Below are 22,985 nucleotides of genomic sequence, written 5' to 3'. Positions count from 1 at the left end.
GGAAGAGACTTTATAGACTATCAAATCAGATTCCCTCATTTTACATAATTTTACAAATTTTATAGGGAATTTACTCACCTAGGGTTCCCTGTACCAATAAAATCATAGGTCCAGGACCTAGCCCCTATTTTTATCATCACCATCATCATGAAAGAAGACTGGATAAAAGCACTGCCCTGCTCTGTCTCTCCTTGATCTGACTTGATCCTAAAGTCAGTGGATTTGAGAATCCACTCAAATATCAAAATTCTAGGGGAAATGGCAACTGAGGCACCAAGAGGCTAAATGAGAATTTCTCTAGGAGCCTTCCTGATAACACAAATCCCAAGTGGTTTTTTGGAGCTAGTAAAAATCTAGAGTCAAGGTGGGGATGGGGAGGCTTGTAGGTGGCACAGTGGATAGAGAACCAGCCCTGGAGTCAGGAAGACCTGTGTTCAAATACAGACTCAGACACTTAACTAGTTGTGTGATCCTGGGCAAGTCATTTAACCATGATTGCCTCACTTTTCTCATCTGTAAAATGAGCTAGAGAAGGAAATGGCAAACCATTCCAGTATCTTTGCCATGAAAACCCCAAAAAGGGTCACAAAAGAGTCAGACACGTCTGAAAAACAACTAAACAATATATATGTTCACTTTCTCTGCAAAACAGTGTAAATTTTTTTGAGAGCAGAGTTGTCATTTTTGTCTTTTTATTTCTAACATCTAGAAAGAATATTATGCCTACAGTAGGTTTTAAAATAAGTGATTATTTTTTTTATTTTTAGTTTTCAACATTCACTTCCATAAGATTTTGAGTTTTAAATTTTCTCCCCTTCCCACACGTCCCCCCTCCCCAAGACAGCATGCAATCTGACATAGGCTCTTCTTATACACTCATATTAAACATATGTTCACATTAGTCATGATCTAAAGGAACCACAAGAAAGAAGAAACAAAACAACAAAAGAAATGGAGAGCAAATAGTTTGCTTCCATCTGCATTCAGCCTCCAAAGTTCTTTCTCTGAATGAGAATAGCAAAGTTGTGTTGCATTGCTGAGAAGAGCTAAGTCAACTCAGTCATCATACAATGTTGTAGTTTCTGTGTACAATGTTCTCCTGGTTCTGCTCATTTTACTTAGTATCAGTTCATATAAGTCTTTCCAGATTTTTCTGAAGTCTGCTTGCCCATCATTTATTATAGCACAATAGTATTTCATTACATTCATATACAACCACTTGTTCAGCCATTTCCCAGTTGATGGGCATCCCCTCAATTTCCAATTCTTTGCCACAAACAGAGCTGCTATAAATATTTTTGTACATGTGGGACCCTTTCCCATTTTTATGATCTCTTGGGGATACAGTCTTGGAAGCAGTATTGTTGAGTCAAAGGGTATGCACAATTTTATAGCCTTTTGGGCATAGTTCCAAATTGCTCTCCAGAATGCTTGGATCAATTTACAACTTTACCAACAATGCAATAGTGTTCCAATTTTCCCATATCTTCTCCAATATTATCATTTTCCTGTTCTGTCACGTTAGCCAGTTTGATAGGTGTGAGGTGGTACCTCAGAGTTGTTTTGATTTGCATTTCTCTGGTCAAGAGTGATTTAGAGCAGTTTTTCCTGTGACTATAGATCGCTTTAATTTCTTCCTCTGAAAATTGCCTATTCATATCCTTTGACCATTTATCAATTGGAGAATGACATATTCTTATAAATTTGACATAAATTTCTCTATGTATTTTAAAAATGGGGCCTTTATCAGAGACACTGCCTGTAAAAATTATTTCCTAACTTTCTGCTTCCCTTCTAATCTTGGCTGCACTGGCTTTGTGCAAAACCTTTTTAATTTAATGTAATACAAAATCTTACAAAATTTTACATTTCATAATGTTCTCTATCTCTTGTGCGGACATAAATTCTTCCCTTCTCCATAGATCTGACAAGTAAATTATTCCTTGCTCTCCTAGTTTGATTATAGTATCAGTACTACATCATGTACCCATTTTGACTTTATTTTGGTGTAGGGTGTAAGATGTTGGCCTATGCCTAGTTTCTGCCGCACTATTTTCCAGTTTTCCCAGCAGTTTTTGTTAAATAATGAGTTCCTATGCCAGAAGCTAGAGTCTTTGGGTTTATCAAATAGTAGATTGCTATAATCATTGACTGTTGTGTCTTGCATACCTAACCTATTCCACTGATTCACCACTCTATTTCTTAGCCATTATCAAGGTAGATATTTAATAAGTGTTTGCTGTTGCTGTTGCCAGGTCATATGGTTCATTCTCACAGCATGTAAGCTTCTTGAAGGCAGGGATTGTTTCATTTTTTTACTTTGTATCTGTAGCACCTAGCACATGGCCCAGCACATAGCAAGCAGTGAATAAATGCTTGCTGATGGACTCATTCATTCATTCATTTTTTCCTAACCTATGATAGCACTTTCATTATAGAAAGTCTACTCTTGTAAATTAGGATAGAATGAGGGAAGGCTTTTCTACCCTGAGGAAGCTAAGTGGCTTGAATGGAGTGGATAGTGGACTTGGGTATAAGAAGACTCTAGCCTCAGACTCTTACCAGCTTTATGACCCTGGGCAAGTCATTTAACCATTTTTGTCTCTCTCAGGCCTGAATTTCCTCATCTGTAAGATGCGGATAATAATAGCACCTGCCTCACAGGGATGTTGTGAAAATCAAATGGGATAACACCGGTAAAGTATCTTGTAAACCTTAAAGCACTTTATAAATGCTAGCTGTTATTACGATGCAGGGCAGCTAGGTGGCAGAGTGGATAAAGCTTTGCACTTGGAATCAGGAAGATTCATCTTCCTGCGTTCAAATCCAGCCTCTGATACTTACTAGATTGTGACCCTGGACAAGTCATTTCATCATTTTTGCCTCAGTTTCCTCATCTGTAAAATGAGCTGGAGAAGGAAATGGCAACTCTAGGATCGTTGCCAAGAAAGCCCCAAATGGAGTCACAAAGAGTCAGACGTGACTGAGCAACAACAATGAATTATTATGATGACCCATCTCAGCTCACTCTTCCTCCAAACCCCACTTCCCCACGTGTCTGAACCATAATTGACATGATCACTGATTTAGATCTAGGAGGAACCTCAGAAACCACCCAGTCTAACCCCTTCAGTTTACAGATGAGGGACTAAGACCCACAGAGGTTAGGTGAAATATGATTTACACAAGGTCATGGAAGTCATAAATGGTAGGGTCAGGATTTGAACTCAAGTCTTTCGACAACTAATCCATCTGGATGTGTCAAGAGCAAATTGTGCTCTCTATGCTATATTTCTATATCCCACTATCAGCTTCCTAACCAGCAGCAAACACTCTCAGTCATGAACCAGCAACAGTACCACTAACAGATCATGTAGTGTTTGCATTTGTCTTTAAAAATCAAAGCCTCCTCCGATTAAATGCCATTACAGCCTTGCACCAGTGAGAATCCAGAGAGATTAATGTGCTTTGGGAGCAGCTTTAATGATAATCCTGCCAGAGTAGGCATTAAGTAAATGTCACCAACCTGTTTGGAAAAGGAGGGAGGGCCTGGGGATCCTTTCCATTTCTGAGGCAAGAGGCTCAGCCCACCTTTAAGGTCGCCTGAGAAAAAGCTGAGCTTAGCCAAAGCTCCTTCCTTTTCCCCCACCAAAGCTAGGGATTATTTATACAGGGTGGTAAGGGAATGAGTGGATGTATCTAAGTGCACGTGAAACTGTGTGTATATAAAGATGGATATTGCATCTATGTGCTCAGACTACCTGGGACATCCCAGCAGCCAAAGAACTGTGAGTCAGATGTGTTCATGGAAATAAGCTAGTCAGCACATGTGAGACACACCCCTCTCCCTCTTTCCCCAGCAGGATACCATCTCCCTGCTCCCCCAGGCTGGCCCCCAGTTAGGGTCTGAAATCAGCAGGATATGGAAGACTGGGCCCTGATTAATTTTGGACAGTTTTCCCCTGATGTCATAGAAAGGATTCCTTCCCAGCTCATGTTTGGATTATATGACCAACTCCAAACTCTAGTGATTCTGTGACCTTTGGCCTAAGGTTTCTTCTATCACATACCCTCACTCTTCCTTCTTCTCCTACCCTCTTCTCTCACTGAAGACAAGGTCCAGGATAACTTCCCCCACACACTGGGGGAAGGGCACACTAGTAAGAGGTCACAGTGGGCCTCAGTGATTCCTGGCACTTAGTCTACTCCTCAATAGTTCTAGTCAGTCAATAAACATTTATTAAGCACCTACTTTGTGCCAGGCACTGTGCTAAAGACTGGGAATCAAAAGAAAGGCAAAGAGACAATGTAGGATATACAGACTATGAATGCAAGATAATCTTAGAGAGAAACCGATGACAAGAAGAGGGGAAGGAGGGTAGACTGGAAAAGTATAAAGGAAGTGGGTTATGAGCTGAGTCCTGAAGGAAGCTAGGGAAACCAAGAGTTGGAAATGAAGAAAGAGGGCAATCTAGGCAGGGGGCACAGTCAGTGCAAGAGCACAGAGATGGAAGATGAAGTATAGTGTACAAGGGAGAGCAACAAGGCTAATATCACTGAGTACGTGGACAGGGGTAAAATGTAAGAAATCTGGAAAAGCAAGAAGGGGCCAGGTTGTGAAGGGCTATTGCTGGAATGCCACTCCAACTTCTCAGGTTCAATCAGGAAGGCTACCTAATGAATTCCATTCAAGAGTCATCTAAGTGCAAGTCATTATGCTGGAGTAGCTTTTGCTACTCCATACATAAAATTTTTGCTATTAGTAAGTTGTTTCAGTTATGTCTGACTTTTCATGACCCCATCTGGAGTTTTCTTGGCAAAGATCCTAGAGTTGCCATTTCTCTCTCAAGTTCATTTTACAGATGAGGAAACTGAGGCAAACAGGATTAAGTGACTTGCCCAGGATCACACAGGTAGGAAGTGTCTGAGGCCAGATGTGAACTCAAGTCTTCCTGACTCTAGGCATTCTAACCACTGTGCCCCATAGCTGCCTCAAGTACATAAAACTATAAGGATATAAAAATAAGATCTGATGCAACAGTGTCTAGTAAAAAAGTGGCTAGCCTGGGTGGGAAAACAACCATGTTATAGTGAAGTAAAGACTATGGGCTATATGATCTCCAACTCTCTACTCACACTCCCAAGAACCAGGCTGTGTGTTGACAATGATAAGGATGCCACAGGGGACACTCAGCCCTGCTTTATGTGATTAATGTCCCAGATCCATCCACAGAAGCTTAGTTAGCCTAACTTTCTCAACCTCAACAGAAACCTCTCAGACCTGTGGTTCCTTTTTTCACCTGGTGTCTCAAAAATCTCTGCTGTGGAGGTGAGGAAAGAAGACAGATTGCTTCTGCACTCCAGAGAAGGACAGATGGGCAGAGTCCAACTGATTTCATGCCATTGTTCTTGGGTAGCTAGTCAGATCTGTGGGTCATCAATGTCAAGTGAAGAGAAATCAAGGCTCACCTTACAGAAGGAAAAGTAGCAGGGGCAGTACACTGGACAAGAAAGGCCTTAGAGACTGCAATGTGCCTTCTTATGTTTGAAGAGGGGGAGAGAGACAGAGAAAGAGAAAGAGAGACAGAGAAAGAGAGACAGAGAGAGAGAGAAAAAGAGAGAGACAGAGAGAGAAGAAGAGAGAGAGAGGAAGAGAGAGAGGAGAGAGAAGAGAGAGAGAGAGAGAGAGAGAGAGAGAGAAAGGCTCTGTGTGGGGTCTTCTCTACCCTGGGGAGCTGAAAGGGCCCCTATGTGAAACGTGAAATAAATCACATTTTCCAATTTGATCTCCGAATCCCGATGTGTGTCCTGTAGCTTGATACAGCCATCATGTTCCTTCTTCAGGCAACAGTTCAGTAACGTAAGGCAGAAGGATCTCCAGCTGTGAGTCTGTAGTATGGCTCTAAATTGGGCACCCCTAGGCCAAAACAAAGCCCTCGCCTTCTCCCCTCCAAAGTGTTCTTCTTACCTCATTGACATCAATCTGATTCTTCTCCATGTAAGCCTTATCGTTGACCTGTCCACCTTCTACAAATTCCATCAGGAGGACTCGTCGAGTTGATAGCTCCCAGTAAATGCGAGGGACCTAAAATGGGGCCAGATGATGGTCAGAGAAGTCTTTGGGGAACAAAGGAAGCGAGTCCTAAGAGGAGACTCCAATGGGGCATGGCAAGTAGAAAAATGGAAGGCCTCTCTTTATGGATAGAACAAAGGAGGCCACACTGAGCCAGCAAAGGAAGGAAATACATCACTAGTGGGGAATAAGGCACAAAGAAATGAGATCATGGTGAAAGGATATTTTTAACTGTCTTCCCTTTAGCTTGACTCCACATTTCTATTAAGATGATCCCTTTTCAGTACTAGAAAAGGAAGCACTGGTAACTTTCAGACATTACTGTGGAACACAACCTAGGATTGGAAATTTGAAATCCTAACTTTTAGATTTATCTCACTGAGCAAGTGGGGCAGCTAGGTAGTGCAGTGGATGGAGCACCAGCCCTGAAATCAGGAAGACCTGAGTTCAGATCCCACCTCAGACACTTACTAGGTGCTTGACTTTGGCACAAGTCATTTAACCCTGCTTGCCTCAGTTTCCTCATCTGTAAAATGAGCTGGAGAAGGAAATAGCAAACCACTCCAGTGTCTTTGCTAAGAAAACCCCAAATGGGTCACAAAGAGTCAGACATGACTGAACAACACTGAGTGACCTCAGACACATTGCTTAATACATCTGCCTCAGTTTATCCAGCTATACAATGGGACTATTGGAAAAAAGACTTTCCCATGGGCTCTGAAAGGAAATGTTGTTTAAGGGATGATATTTCACACTTAGTCCAACCATAGATTCCCCCTGAACTTGGCAAGAAGCTGAATTTCATCAAGGTCCATGGTTATCACTGCAAATCCTTCTGTAAATACACAAAAAAGTAAATATACCTATGTAAATATAAGATTATAGCTTTTGAACGGAAGGAACTAAGAGGCCATCTATATTCTAAACTTTGCTAATGAAGAATCTGAGACTGAGTAAGGTTAAATGTCTTGCTTGTTCAATCAGCTAGAAACTGTCAGAAGTAGGCTTTGGGCTTAGACTTCAAGTCCAGTGTTTTATCCACTAAGCTTCAAAGCTCCATCCAAGCTCTGATTTCATGAATACGGGTATTCCCTCCAAAGATACAGATTACAGCATATTCATTACTTATCTCATACGATTCTTATCCATGTTCTTCCAAAGATACCCCACAGGGAATCTACCCAATATGCTGAAGGCCTTCTTTTAGGCTTCTTTACATTTCAAGAGGAACATTGGAATACTCAGGCTATCTATGGGTAATATTTGGTTGAGCCAATGACCAGTTCACTTTCCCTTCAAGCTGTACCTTTCTTCAGCGATATCCCTTATACCACTTCCTAAGCACAGGTTAATTAATCATTGGAAATATGCCACAGTTGACTTGAATACAACATGTGTCTCCATTGCCTTCTGGGTCACCCACAAATTTAATTCCTCATAAGTTGTGATGGTCTAAGATCTTCAATCAAAGCATATCACTGGGAGAACATCTGTATTCATAAGGGAAGTAAGGGGAGTTCTTTGCACCTGGAAGCAGTTTAGAATTGTTAACAGTGTTAAACAATCTCTCAAATGCAATGCGGACTACTTTCATCTTCCTAGTTCAACTATGGGCTCAACCTACTTCCATCTGAAGTGCTTGTCCAACTGATGTGTTAATGCTCTAACTCAACAGCACAGTTATTCAACGGCATGTCACAGTCTGGACAAAAGGCATTTCTCATTCACTTAGGTTTTGTTTTGTTTTTTCTGTGAGTGTTGTTTATACCAAATTCCTTTAAATAATCATGGATCTCACTGAAGAGACTTTTATCATTTGGGGTAGTCTGATGAAACAAGCACATTATAAACAGGGGCATTTGGAGGATCTCAGCAATTATAAAGAATCCTTCCTTCCATTTGGACACTGGGACTCATTTGAAATGAACTACTGACCAATGGAGTTACTATGGTTGTATTTGAAAAAAAACCTGTAGGACCTTGCAATAGCAGTTTGAACACTGACCAGCATTCTGGGATCTGTAGTTCAGAGCAACATCTCTTCTTCATAGCCCTGAGTAAAAATCTGAACTACTGCGATCTTTGAGCAGGAAGAAGGGCTTTAGTCACAATTTTCAAGACAGCAGAAGGTGCTGGGACTGTATGAACAGAGCCAGAGAAGAAGCAGTGGAGGAGGCAGCATTCTTTGCCCCTACCTGGGACTTAATGAAATGATCAGGACAGAGGGGTGATGAACAATGAGAAACAGAGTACATTTTTAAAAGTTTGAGAGACATAATTTCTGGGTAATCAATCATTGTATTAATAATGCTAGCATTTTATTAATAAAAGGAATGGTCATTAGGCTGTCTTTCTCTTGGACTAAATATCACCATGACAGCACACTCATATGTGTTTATATGGCCTTGTAAAAGTGGATGTTCCAGAAGATGGTAATCAATTCTGATTGGTTACCAATAAATGATAGATGGACTTTACAAAAAGAAGTGGGTTGACTCCAGTGAGGGACTGGGAGAGTGACAAAGAGACTCAGGCAAATTAGAGTAGAACACAATGGCCAGGAATTCATTTTAGATTAAAAGTCTGATCTAGTTGGGTGGAGTAGCAAAACTCAGAATGCTAATCCTACCTTCCATCAGCCCTGTCCTTCAGAGAGACTGGGCTTCAGACAAGAAAATAGAACAGGGAAAAAAGCTTGGGTCTCCTCAATTTTAGTAACTGCCTATTAATGAGAAAGAAATAATCACTACTCTCAATAAAGAGACAGATAAAGGCGAGTTAAGATATGAGAGAGATAGAAAAGATTACAGTGGATCATTAGGTCCCTGCTGGCCTAACAAAGAACTGGGATTGAAATTACCAGTTATATTCACCTTTAAAGACTGAAGCATGTTCCTAAACTTCTACTATTTCCACAGCCACCTCCCACTGTATCTATATAAATAACAGATGCTTTCATATATTCTTTTCTTATTTCTTTTTATCTAAGATGCTAACTGTACCCTGATTTTGCTCCTTACAAATACCCATGATTAGACAGAAAGGTTTATCTTACATGTCTGTAGAATGCAGGTATTCTGAGAAAAGAGAAGTGGAAGAAACCAGGGACTAGCTGGAAATATACAAAATTTAAATTAGGACAGAAAACTAAAGCTCTGTACATGTTAGGAGTTTACTTAACTGGAGGCCGAGCTATTATGATTTTGTCTGACTTTGTTGAGTCGTTTCGGTCATGTCCAACTCTCCATGACCCCACCTGAGATTGTCATGGCAAAAATACTAGAGTGATTTTCCATTTCCTTTTCTAGCTCATTTTACAGATGAGGAACTGAGGCAACAGGATTAAGTGACTTGTCCAAAGCCACACAGCTAGTAAGTGCCTGAGGTCAAATTTGAACTGAGGTCCTGCAGTCTCCAGAGCTAACACCCTAACGACTGAGTCACCTAGCTGTCCTTTGTCTGACAGAAACTCCATAACATAGCAGAGAAAGAGACCAGATGGACTTGAGGGCCATTATACTACTCCTAGATTAAAAGTGAGGTAATTGTTATACGTGGCAGATTAACTCTCCAGTCCCTGAAGTGAGAAGAGAGGTAGGCAGAGAGGAGAAGGTGGTACCCAAAGTGAAAGTCATACTCTGAACTGGCCCTGGGGGAGGATTCAGTTCCACTGTTTTCCAGAATAGAAGAGGGGTTAGAAATGAGGGCTCTTCCCACCACAACAGCTGGATGTTATAACTTTAGCGGACACCTCTGATATTTCTAAGAGTCTTTAAGGCTGCATTCCACTCTGTTGGGTCAAATGCTTTTTTTCATCAACAAATAAGAAACACAGATCTTCTAATTGTTTGAATGAAGACATGGTATCTAAGAAAGACTTCCTTCTTTTAATTTCATCAAAGATATTCTTTACACACATAGAGATAATTGTCATAACTATTTTGTAGCAATGAGAAAGTAGCATAGGAGACTATTAAAAGGCCAGTTACCAGAGACCTCATCCCTCTTTCCTCTCATTGTCTGGGGCTTAAAGGAAGCCAGCCCTAAGGATGAACCTGCAGCAGTCAAAGGAAACCGAGGCCTTGCTTCCCTTTTCCTCCACTTTCTTTCTCTTCCCTCAAAAATGGGGACTACATTTCCAATGAGTTCCTGGGGCTCCAAGGTACCCTAGATAGCGGATGGGTGCTATGGGGTCTCTTGGAAGATACAGCCCTTAATTAAACTAAAGTCAGATAAGGGTTGGGGCAGGAGAGAAGTGGTAATGGAGAAGGAAATCCAAAGGAGTTGGAGGCAAATCAAGGAAAAAAAATTAATGATGAAATAAAAGTTAGACAAAGAGGTTACTGTTACTGAAATTCTTACAATTCCGTTTTAGAAATATTAATACCATCTGTGATTTTTTTTTCTATTTTTTGGGGGGGAATAATTTCCTTTTCTGAGATAGTTTGTACAGTGGTCCCTCACTGTTGTCAAGATTGTCTGGTGTAGGGCTGTCTTGGCTATGCCTCCTCCAGGTGTCTCCAAGATCAGGATGCTAGAGAAGAAGCCTTTTGGTTTGGGCGTAAATCCCGAAGTTTCTTCCTTTTCAAACATTAGCGAGTTTTACCCTGGCCTTGGACCTGACATAAAGGTTGATTCCAACTCATAAACTAGCCCCTCCCATCTTTTGACCTTGTGGGAAGAAAGGTAGAAGCCAGGAAAGGCAAAATCAGGAAAGAGCTCAAGGAGGGGAAAAGAATTCAAGGAAGTAACCAGTGTAATACGTACAAAGAATACCTCCCACTGAAACTGGTTAAGTCATTTAATACATACAAATCTTGGTGTTACCAATGGGAAAAATAATTCCTGTCCTAAGATGCCATGAAATAGTATGACTACAAATGAGATAACAGATGTGAGGTACTCCTCCTTACCTGAAGGCTTCTAACAAGCCAGGCTGGTGACACAGGAATCATTCTCTTACTATTTTGCAAATTGGAACCCTAGCTCTTTGTCCAAAGAAGTGGATCTCTGTGACCCCTGAAGCTTAAAATTTACACTTGGCATTTTTTACTGAAGAATTACAGAGTTTTCCATAGCTTCCAGATAATGAGAAAATACATTTTGTTTTTAAACAAAATTGCCTCTCATTCACTTGGGTAAAACTATTAAAGAGGCACTGTGGTATAGTGGAGAGCCTGCTACCTTTGGAGTAAGAGGTCCCAGGTGTGGTGTCCAAATCTTAGTTCTACTACAGTTAGTCCTTTCACACTGTGACTTTCCCCATCACAGTTTCTATATATCATGGGTTGGCATAAGAAATTAAATTGGAATTTATTCTGAATTTTGTGGAAGCCACAGATGACACATAGAGGCCAGCAGATGACAGAAAAAGTTTAAAAACTCAGAAATGTACAACATATTTGTATAGCATTGTATACTATCAACATATTATATCTTTTAATTCCATAATAATTCAGACTTCTCTGATAGGGAGGGCCAAAAAAATTTTACATGAATTTTCCAGATCACAGGAATTCCATGCCCTTAACTCTCATGATATGGAAGAGATAATTGTACTTACTACCTGTGTGATCTTGGATAAGTCCCTTAACCTCTCTAGGCCTCATTCCTATTTGTAAAATGAGGGGACTGTACAAAATGGCTTCTAAGGTCCCTGCCAGATCTAAACCTACACTGGAAACCTCTATCTGAGATCCTGAGACTTTGAAAAGAGAAAATTAAAACTCTAGAACTAAACTTCACGTGGATAGCCAGCAAACAGAAAATGCCAGATAAATAGCACTGAACATAAAGAGAAAATGAGAGATTTGAGAGGTTCTGGGTTTTTAACACAGGCCATCAGTTGCCTAGATATGGTCTACCACCACACATTCTGCACTTCATTTATATCTTTCCCCCCAAAACCCAGTTTCTTTTTAAACACAACTCCTTCCATCCTGATGGGTAGGATGAATCCTCTCATTTCAGCCTGTTAGACATATCAGATGTGGGAAATAAGAGGATTTGTCATGGAAACTCAAAGAGAACTGTGATTCTCAGTGGATGTGACACTAAAATGTCTATAAAATGCTAAATTGCTCACTGCTTAGTTAAGAGAAAATTGGCTTGGCAGAGGTAGAGAAGGTCAAGAGCCTTGCCCCAAGATCCACAAACAGGTGGGAGGGATTGGAGCATGGTATCAGTTGAGGCACACTGACTGCACCCCAACATCTTTGTTAAGCTACCCTCCCTTCCTCTGTTGTCTCTGTCAAACTTCCTAATGGGAAAGATAATAAGAGAGTCAAAATATGTGACCTTGGTTAAATCACTGCCCCTCTTGGGCTATTAAGTTTTATCATCCATACAACAGGTTGGATCATGAGAAGACAGGAGATGATACTACAGCAGGATCAGATGAAGAAACAGGCAGTGCTTAATCTGATGAAGAAAAGACTTGGGGAAAAAATGATACGTATCCTCAAATATCTGAAGAGCTATCAGTGAAATTCGGATTTAGTTTATTCTAACTCTAGATAATAGAAGGGGTGAAATAAGAGAGGTAAAAGTTACAGAAAGATAAGTGTTTCTCAATAGAAGGAAAAACTTCCTAATGATCCAGGATATCCAAAAGGGTAAGAGATTTTTTTTTCAGGAAGTAGTAAGTTCCTTATCAATGAGGTGTTCAAGCAGAGACTGAACAAGCACTTGTCAAAGGTGTTTCAGAGGGGATCTCTCTTCATGGACAAGTTGGATTAAACGAATTCCCTTATATCTTTGAGATTCTAGATAATGTCTGAGGTCCCTCTTCCAGTTCTATATCCTAAGATTCCCTATAGTTTTAGTAAGTCATTTAACCTCTCTGTGACTTAGTTTCCTTATCTGTAAAACAAAGAGGTTGGACAAGGTGATTTCTAAGATATCTTCAGCTCTGAAACTCAAAAATGGAAAAGACGAAAACAAAATGAAAAAGAAAAAGGAAGACCTAGCTCCCCCACCCCACCCAAGGAAGGCTTTTAGGCAGAAGTCATGTAACAGTGAAAAGATCAGCAGCTGTAGAGACAGAGGACCTGAGTTCAAATTTCACCTCTGCTATTTATTATTGATGGGATATTAGGCAAGAGCCTTACTCTCTCTGGGTCTCAGTTTCCTCATCTGGAAAACAAGAGGGTTGGTGTAGATGACCTGGTAAGCCTTCTTCCAGATCTAAATCTATGAACCATAAGCTTACTTTGGGAGGAAATATACTGTAGTTCCTTCCTATACAGAGCTCAAATTACTTACTAGATACTAGACCATATGACTACAACAAAAAATAGTGTCACATTCTTCCTTTTCTTAACTTGGGAAATTTTATAAATCCACATATTGGCAAATATCACCCTGACTTATAGAAATCTACACCCATCCCCATACAATACATCTTTACAACAGGCTTTTTTTCTTCCTAAATTGTTCTTTTGTCACAGGAAAAAAAAAACACAACTAAATACACAAACCTTCAAAAATGTTACATTTTCTTAATGTAGGTAGGCCAAAAAAAAAAATCACAAAAAAGGTGATTGTAATTGAAAATACACGCAACTGTGGGATGGGAGGAAGATGACCAAATATTCCATCAGCACAGGAAACTTCCCAGCAGAAACCCCCTCCACAGATACAGATGGGTAACTCACATTGCTTTTCTGAATTCTTCACCTTCACTACTTCTTAGGAACACAGTGATATTCTAGTATATTTAAATTCCTCAGCTTGTTTATCTATGCTCTAAGCCAAGGATTCTTAAGCTTTTATGTTATGGAATCCTTTAGCAATCTAGTGAAGCCTACAGACTACTTCACAGAATAATGCTCTTAATAAACAGAATATAACTCATAGGCTTACAAAGGAAATCAATTATAGGTTTTTCTAGTTTTTTTAAAAAAAGATTATTTATTAATCTTTAACATTTACCTTTTTAAAAATTGAGTTCCTCCCACCCCCTCACCTAATGAGAAGGCAAGAAGTGTAATATCAATTATACATGTGAAATTATGCAAAACATACTTAGAGGAAATTAATGATAGCGAAAATAAAGACGAATTTTTTTTTTATATCCAAGTTAAGAGACTCACTGACATCTATTCACAGCCCCCCTGGGGGCTCTAAGTTAAGAAACTTTGCTTTAAGTGTTGGGCATATAGTTTGTTTCCAACTTTTTGCTGCTATAAATCAAGTTCTTATTAATGAACATTATTGTGCAGATGGATCTTGTCTGTCAATAATTTCCTTGAGGTACAATCTAGTACAAGGATCATCAAATAAATGATTAGGAACAATTTTGTAGCTTTTCTTGTATAATTAGAAATAATTTCCCAAGATGGTTGAACCAATTCACAGCTCCACCAGCAGTGAATCTGTTGTTGTCTTTCATTCTTGAAGAGGAACAAAATGACATCACTATGTTGGGGTCAAGGTACAATGTGTCCGACTGGGGCTGCTCACACCATACGAGCTCAGAAGGCTCCACCACCCATCAGGCACAAATAGATCACATTAAATTTGCGATGAATTAGCATGCCAGCAAAGGCTTTCTCCTTCCTTCCTTTTCCAAACTGCCAGGGAGTCTGGGACTCTCCACTGATGATTCATCCTCTTAACAAAGAGGGAAACATGAAATATCTAGTGATTTCTGAAATGTCCAGTCCCACAGCACAGGACCAGTGATTCCCAACTTTTTGAGAGCTGTTAATACTCATCATTTTTTCATTTACTTCCCTACAGTTGCCCTTCTTTCAAAAATGCCTTCTGGCTTCTATTGATTTTTGCTATTGTTAAATTAAGGTGAATGAAAATTAATTTAGAGAATTCTCTCGAGATTACTGAAATCTCTTTGGGAAGCTGACAGAAATTTGCTATAAACAATATTCTGAAAATCAGGTATTTGCCAGTAATTACCTTTTAATTAGGGATACTTACCTTTCCTTCCCCCCCTGAGTATTCACCCTGGCTTCTCCCTGATGCATCTCTGATTCTGTCCATATTCCAGAAGCATGATAAGCCTTCTCATCTCCCAACCTGACCCCTAATTCTCTAGCCATCATCTTCCACCAGTCCCAAATTGTAGTCACCCATGCCCAGACTGTAACCATTCCACTCAACTTCCCCTTAAGCTTCCTGCCCCTTGCGCCATCCTTCTATTTGGAAGGTGTGTATAACTGAGATTTATAGCACTGAACTAAGGCAGTTATTAAGTCCAACATAAGCATGGGAAGACGCCTCACACACTGAGAGGTAAACTCTTTGCTGAGGCTTAATTACTCACAGATGTTTCAATGAGATGCCAGTATATAAAAACAATTTATCTCCAGCTTTAAGAGCTCAACTGGGTTCACAGCACAAAATTCACTTCCCACTTGTTATGTGCTTAGGCAAAATTAATTACTCAGGAGCTAAATTCCACTACCATCTTTGGGGTAGTGTTCATGTTTTGGAAGCCACAGTTTAAGTCAGTAGATTAATTATTTATCCATTTGGCATCCTTGGGTTTTTTTCCCTTAAGCAATACTATTATTATAATTACATCATCAGTACAGTTATGGCTTTTTGGCCCCAGCTGGTATGTGATTGGCTGTTTCCATGGGGACAGTAGAGGGTTCTACTTGTCAGTCTCCTAGTAACAGCTCTGATGGGCACCCTGCTTGCTCCAAGGTGTGTGTTTTTGTGGAAACCAGTTTTTAGCTAACCTATGGTGATTTCAGGGCTGCTCCCAAGGGGTTCTGTCCAATTGTTTGGATTTGGAGGGACAGGAAAAACTCTGTATTTCTATCCACACAAACGGCCAAAGGAAGGACAGCCAAACAGACTGGTGGTTACCAACCCACCAGAGAGACGACATCTGGACATATCTAGCCCGGAGCACACACAGCAATCTGAGTTCTTCCCTGATAAAGTACTTTCCGGTTTCTTCCAAAATGTACACACAACCCCAAGACAAAAGTAGAATTCAGCTCCTGGATAATTAGTTTTGCTTCTCCTCCCAGACGATGATAATCACCGTAGGTCTGGCTTTTTTAGCTCTAATGGCAAATTCAGGCTTTTCAAGCATCAAGTGTAGCCAACTCTTGGACCATTCTCATCTATTCTGAATGGTCTTGGTGAGAAATAAAGACCACTTCTGAAAATGCTAGTTCTCATAAAGTAGTTTTTAGATAGCTTGGATTAGGGCAAGACAGATCTTTCTTCATTTCCTTGAGCTGACTTGTCCAAGCTACTGATTGCAACAATGACTTCCTGGAAGACCCAGGTTAAACCCCAACTTTTGCCTCAGAACTTTTCCAGTCTTCCCTCACACGCCTCGGAGAACGTGATGATTATTTCGTTTTTGTCCTTCTGTCCTTGTGGGGCTAGTCCAGTACCTTACGCGTTGCTGCTGTTGCTGCATAGTCATTTCAGCTGTGTCTAAATCTTCATGACCCCATTTTGAGGGTATTCTTGGCAGAGATATTGGAGTGATTTGCCATTTCCCTCTCCAGCTTATTTTATACATGAGGAAACTGAGGTAAATGGAGTTAAATGACTTGCCCAGGGACACACAGCTCATAAGTGTCTGAAGCTGAACTTGAACTCATGACTCTAGGCCCAGCATTCTATCCACTTATACAATCCTTTTTACTGTAGACTTAGTAACTGCTTATCATATTAATTTAGATGCCAGAATTGAGTGAGCTACCTATTTTGACTTTATCAAAATAAAAAGTTAAACTGCAAAAAAAATACAATTATTATGTGATAAATGCAACAGAGTAACTCAAAACCAAGTGCAAAATACGAGATCTGAGGGGGAAGGTTGCTGCTGACTGAGGATGAGGGGAAAAGGTGGTATTTCAAATGAGCTTTAATACATGGGTAGGAATCTGACAGGTGAAGAGGGCCAAAAAAAAAAAAAAGATATTTCAGATAGAGGGAACATCCTAAGCAAGGACTGCTGGAAAGGGACCATGATACAAAATGGCTAAGAATATCTGACTTAGAATCTTTCCTACAAAGATTCAAGTCTGCTTCCAAAGTATTAATCTATTCATTATCTGAAGAAGGCTGCATTACACTATTTCCATTTTACAAATGGGAAAACTGAAGCCAAGAGAGGGTGAGTGACTCTTCCCAGGGGGATGTCAGTAGCCAATGTACAATGAAAAGTCATCTCTGCACTTTGAACCCAGCACCCTTCTCATTTAGACCATTTGGCACTCAATCTCTCCTTCATTCCTACCTTTAAGAATTCAAAGCGTTTAAGCATTTCGGCCACTTTCTCTGCATTCCTCCCTTCATTGAGGAAGTCTAACTCCAGAGGCAAGTTTTTCTTTGCTTCATCCACCAGCCACATGAACTCAAATTCAGGAAACAGTTGCTTCACAGCTCCGACGAGCACCTGAAATCCAAGGAATCATTTTTAGCCAGTCCATTTTCACCTGGCCAGGAAGAGAGACCTCTCTCTTTCACTCCTGCCCTTTCTCTGGACTAAACTATAGGATAACTCACTCATCACATTGAAAGCATTCAAAGGGAAAAACATAGGGGAAATAAAGAAAAAGGTGAGGAGTAAGTACCAGAGAGAATTCTTTTTATACTTAAGGTCATATCCAAAATCTTTATTTTATACAACAAAATCTTTCACCAAGGTCTATTAAACACACACACACACACACACACACACACACACACACACACACACAGAATCACCTTTTGAAAAAGCTGGGAAAAACTCTAGAGATCATATAGCTTGGTCCAATCACTGAACAGATGAGGAAGCTAAGGCCCAAGGAGGGAAGGTAGTTTGACCAGAGTTGTCTGTAAGTCTTATAAGTAATAATGACCAATATTTATAGAAGCTTTACAATTTACAAAGTGCTTTACATGAGCTCTCATTTAAGCCTTACAACTACCCTGTGTGGCTAGTATTGCAGGTATACGTAAGGCCCATTTTACAAAGAGGGAAGTTGAGGTGCAGGTTAAATCACTTATCCATAAGTATCCCTAACAGGATCTGAATCTAGACTTGCTTACTCTAACCTAATTTATCCCCTATGCCTACTAACAAGGGCAAAATACAGTGGTAGGTGAGCCTCCTCTACGTTTTTGTTTTTTGATATGCCATACTTTATTTTTTCTTTTTTAAATTCATTTTAAAATTCTGAGTTCTAAAATTCTCTTCAGCCTCTACCCCACCCACTGAGAAGACAACCTGATGACCATTATACATGTGAACTCATGCAAAACATATTTCCATATCAGCCATGTTGCAATTAAAAAAGGAAAGAAAAATAAAGAGAGTGAAAAAAGTGAAAAAAAAACATGCTTCAATTTGCATTCAGAGTTCATCAGTTTTCTCTCTGGAGGTGGACAGCATTTTTCAACCTTTAGAACTGTCTGGGATTACTACATCAGAGTCGTCAAGTCTTTCACAGCTGATCACTGTACAACATTGCTGCTCCTGTAGACAATGTTTTCCTGGTTCTGTTCACTTCACTTTGCATCACTTCATATACATGTTCCCGGGTTTTCCTGGAACCACTCCCCTCATCACTTCATAGAGCACAATAGTATTCCATCACAATCCTATATCACAACTTGTTCAGCCATTCCCCAAATTGATGGGATTCCCCTCAATTTCTAATTCTTTGCCACAACAAAAAGAGTTGCCATAAATATTTTTGTACATTTTGTACATGTACGGAGCATTTTTCTTTTTCTTTGATATCTTTGGGATACAGACCTACTAGCAGTATTGCTGGGTCAAAGGCTTTGCACAGTTTTATAAATTATCCTCCAGAATGGTTGGATAATTTCACAACTCCACCCACAGTGCATTAGTGTACCTATTTTTCCACATCCTCCCCACCCCCAGCATTCATCATTTTTCTTTCCTGTCCTGTTAGCCAACATGATGGGTGTGAGGTAGTACCTCAGAGTTGTTTTAATTTACATTTCTCTAATTAATAGTAAGCTAGAGTATTTTTCATATGACTATTGATAGCTTTGATTTCTTCTTTTGAAAACTGTCTGTTCATATCCTTTGACCATTTATCAACTGGGGAATGAGAGTCTATTCTCTGCTAAATGCATCTCCTCCTACTTATGAGTTATCCTTGCTCAAAAATTATGTACTTCTGGAATAAGAGAAGTCTGAGAAATTACAGTGTAGGGCTAACTATCACAGTGCATGGAAAGTCAGTTAAAGGAAGAAATCAATGCACTGCTCTGTGAAAATCAAGGAAAGACAGAATGAAGAGACATCCATCCCTTCTCCTATCAATACTCTAATCCCTGATGAGTGGAGATTGAGAAACCAAGCACAGGACTCTGGGAGCAGTTCTGACATTCTCCAAAGAGGATATAGCAGATATAGGAGAAGGCTCTGCTTCTCATTCATTCTCTTTCCTTTATCTTTTCTGGTTCCCTAATCCATATCTTCTGCAAGTGTCTTATTTAGCCACTCATCTAACTTTAGATTCAATTCTAGAGGCATTTAATGAACACAGCATTAGTGCAGTGAGGCCACTTTGACTCACCTTCTCCAAAAGTCTTTCTTGATTAGCACTGCCCCATAATGACATTCCCTTTCCCTAACTTTATATACGTTCTATATCACTTTTATGGTAAGCTTCCTCCCTACTGCACTCTTCTTCATCAAAATTATTATCGCTCATTCAGATTGTAACCAAATAATCAAACTCAATCATTCTACTTTTGAAGCTCTGGATAGGGGACAAAATGGCAGAATTTCGGAACAGTAAGCTATCAACCTTTCTTGACAGAATGGGGAAGTTAAGTCTTCTCTCCTGGTAAAGATTCCGGTGAGGTAGATACTAGGAATGTTACTCATTTCACCAATGAGGAAAACAAGTCTCTGAGAAGTTAAATACCACAGCCACACAGCTAAAAAGAATTTGGAAATAGGATTCAAATCCAGGTCCCCTAACTCAGATTCAGTACTCTTACCCCTGTATTGTTACTAAAGTTTTGAGTGGGGATGGAGAAACTTTTTTTTATTTGATTAATCAAGAAACATTTATTAAGCACCAACCATGTGCCAAATACCATTAAGACCCATGAAAGAAAAAAAAATGTAAGCACAAGAGACACATATATTCAAATAGCAAGCAATAATTAAGACCCACACAAATCCAAAATTAGTCCCTAGAAAATATATCAATTCAAATATGACCCAACTGCCTTTTTTTTTAACCTTTTCTTTTAAACTATCTACCATCCCTTCTAGTCAGTGGATGAAATTACAACCATAATATTACAACCAAAATTACAACCATCAGCTAAAAATGCTTTTTCAAGAAGCTGAAAGCATGGTTGTCATGGTTCTATATTTTTTAGAGATATTTAATGCGCTCTGACAAAATTAAGGAATAGTCTCGATCTTGATTCTTGGGTCATAAATTCAGAGCACAATATGTATGTACAGAGATCTGGGAAGTTGGGTCATATAAAGGGCATGGCAAATGTGTTTTTTTTGCCTTAAGTTAAGTATTCTGGGGAGAGGGAACTTAGTCATTAGTGCCTTAAGTGGTACCTAGGTACCAGAACATTGGACCTGGAACCAGGAAGATCAGTGAAAGGAACTGGTATAGGAACCCTGTTTCCTTCCTTCTTTCCTTCCTTCCTCCCTTCCTTCCTTCCTGAGTAAAGGAAGAGGGGAGAGTTAGCTCTATAAGCTCATGAGAAGCACCGCAGAAGACCCTTTCCCCCAAGATGGCGCCAAAGATGAAGAAAGAAGCCTTTGTCCCCCCAAGACAGAAGCCAAGTCCAAGGCCTTGAAGGCCAAGAAGGCAGTGTTGAAGGGTGTCCATAGCCACAAAAAGAAGAAGATCCGAACATCCCCCACCTTCCAGCGACCCAAGATACTAAGACTAAGAAGGAGGCCCAAATACCCTCGGAAAAGTGCCCCTCGGAGAAACAAGCTTGATCACTATGCCATCATTAAGTTTCCCTTGACCACTGAGTCTGCTATGAAGAAGACTGAGGACAACAACACCCTAGTTTTCATTGTGGACATCAAGGCCAACAAACATCAGATCAAGCAGGCAGTAAAGAAGCTGTATGACATCAATGTGGCCAAGGTCAACACACTGATCTGGCCTGATGGAGAGAAGAAAGCTTATGTCTGGCTTGCTCCAGACTATGATGCTTTGGATGTTGCCAATAAAATTGGAATCATCTAAACTGTGTCCAGCTGTCTCACTGCACCTACAATAAAAAGTTTTCCCCTGAGGAAAAAAAAAAAGGAAGAGGAAATTGGGATGAAAAGGCACTGTCCTGCCCATCACTCAAGAATAACGAGGATAGACCTGTTTTAGAGCTCTGGTCAAGAGTAAAATTGTAAGAGGAAGATGGAAGGCGATGGTAATAGGGTTTGTGCCCATACTATCTTACACAGGCAGGAAACATCATGAAGTCCAGAAATGCTATGGAGAGGTGGATGAGATAGTAGTGGCTAAGACCTAGCTTCTGGACAATTAGATACCCCATAGGGTAGTTTTCATTTAGATATGAACAAGGTCCCAGGACATACACCCAGAAACAGAGTTTAATTTGAACTTTTAAAGCAGGGGTTATTAACCTGGTTTCTATGAATGTGTTTTAAAAAATATTTTTATACCTGTATTTATATTTTTATAACTGTATTATAAAAAATATAACTATTATAAAAAATTGCATTATAAAAATTATAAAAATATTTTTGTAACTGTATTTCAATATAATTAACTTCCTTTGTATCCCATGCATTTTATTTTAAGCATTTAAAAAGCATTATTCTGAGAAGGAGTTTATAAGTTTCACTGGACTGGCAAAAGTCTCCATGACACACAAAAAAGGTTAACAATCACTGTTTTAAAGGGACAAATATCAAATAAGATGAAAGAACCTTAAAGATGATCATTGACTGCCCTTCTCTTCCATGGAAAGTCATCACCAAATAATACCGACTAATTACTTGCCTATGTGCCCAAGAAATGCCCTCTATGTGACCTTATTCTCTCTACATTTATTCTAGGGCAGGACTTTGTACCATTCAATCCAACAACCTTTCAAGAGAGCTGTCAAGCATCTGAGTTGGTCAAAAAGATCTTTCCTACCAAACAAAAAAATGAGTAGAGCTCTTCTTTTAAAATATCAACATCTTTTAAGCAGGTTAAGTCTATCCCTCATTATTTTTTATTTAACTTTTCAATTAATAAATATTTGTTTCCTCTTCTTCTTCCCTACCCCTATTTAAAAGAAAAACAAAACCTCTATGACAAATAAGCGTGGTCAAACAAAACAAATTTCCACAGTTTATGTCCAAAAACATATGCCTAATTCTGCACCACGAATCCATAATCTATTAGGAGGTGGGCTCATCATCAGTGATAATGGTCACTGCATCACTCAGAAATCTTAAGTCTATAATGTGAAAATGTGTTTAATAGGAATGTATGTGTAAAGCCCACAATGTCTTCTTGGGGATGGAGTGGGGAAGTAGGGGCAAAGAATTTGAAACTTATGGAAGTTAATGTTGAAAACTGAAAATAAATTTGGGGAAAAAAGAAAAAAGAATCCTTAAGTCTATCAAAATTATTTGTCTTTACAATGTCATTGTTATTGTATATATTGTTCTCTTTGTTCTACTTACTTTACTTCAGTTCATACAATTCTTCCCAGGTTTCCCTAAAAACCATTCTTTTGGACATTTCTTACTACACAATAGTCTCTATTACATCTATAATTTTTTCAGCCATTCCCTAAATGATGGTCATCTCCTTAGTTTCTAATTCTTTGCCATTACCACCACTACCAAAAAAAAAAAAAAAAGAGCTGCCTAAATATTTTTTATACAAATCAGTCCTTTTCTTTCTTTGATGTCCTTAGGGAATCCTACCCCTTGTTATTCACACCTTAA

General features: G+C 39.5%; 1 protein-coding gene and 1 pseudogene across 5 annotated transcripts in view; one reads left to right on the top strand and one right to left on the bottom strand.

Annotated features, from left to right (window-relative positions):
• The window catches only part of ADCK1 (aarF domain containing kinase 1), a 216,528-nt gene that overhangs the window by 25,194 nt on the left and 168,349 nt on the right, over positions 1–22,985 (bottom strand). For 4 of the 5 annotated variants that reach the window (XM_072623681.1, XM_072623683.1, XM_072623685.1 and 1 more), the window contains 2 exons: positions 17,304–17,462; positions 5,969–6,085 (listed from right to left, as the gene is read on the bottom strand). In XM_072623681.1, coding sequence (XP_072479782.1) covers positions 5,969–6,085; positions 17,304–17,462 — 276 coding nt within the window. The remainder of the gene's footprint in view (positions 1–5,968; positions 6,086–17,303; positions 17,463–22,985) is intronic. The other variant, XM_072623682.1, reaches the window with a different exon arrangement.
• On the top strand, positions 20,798–21,309 carry LOC140513762 (large ribosomal subunit protein uL23-like; annotated as a pseudogene).

Source organism: Notamacropus eugenii, chromosome 7 (genome assembly GCF_028372415.1).
Source record: "Notamacropus eugenii isolate mMacEug1 chromosome 7, mMacEug1.pri_v2, whole genome shotgun sequence".
In the NCBI taxonomy this organism is placed as follows: domain Eukaryota; kingdom Metazoa; phylum Chordata; class Mammalia; order Diprotodontia; family Macropodidae; genus Notamacropus; species Notamacropus eugenii.
Note: the sequence above shows the minus strand (reverse complement) of the source record. Positions and strands in the feature narration are given on the sequence as shown.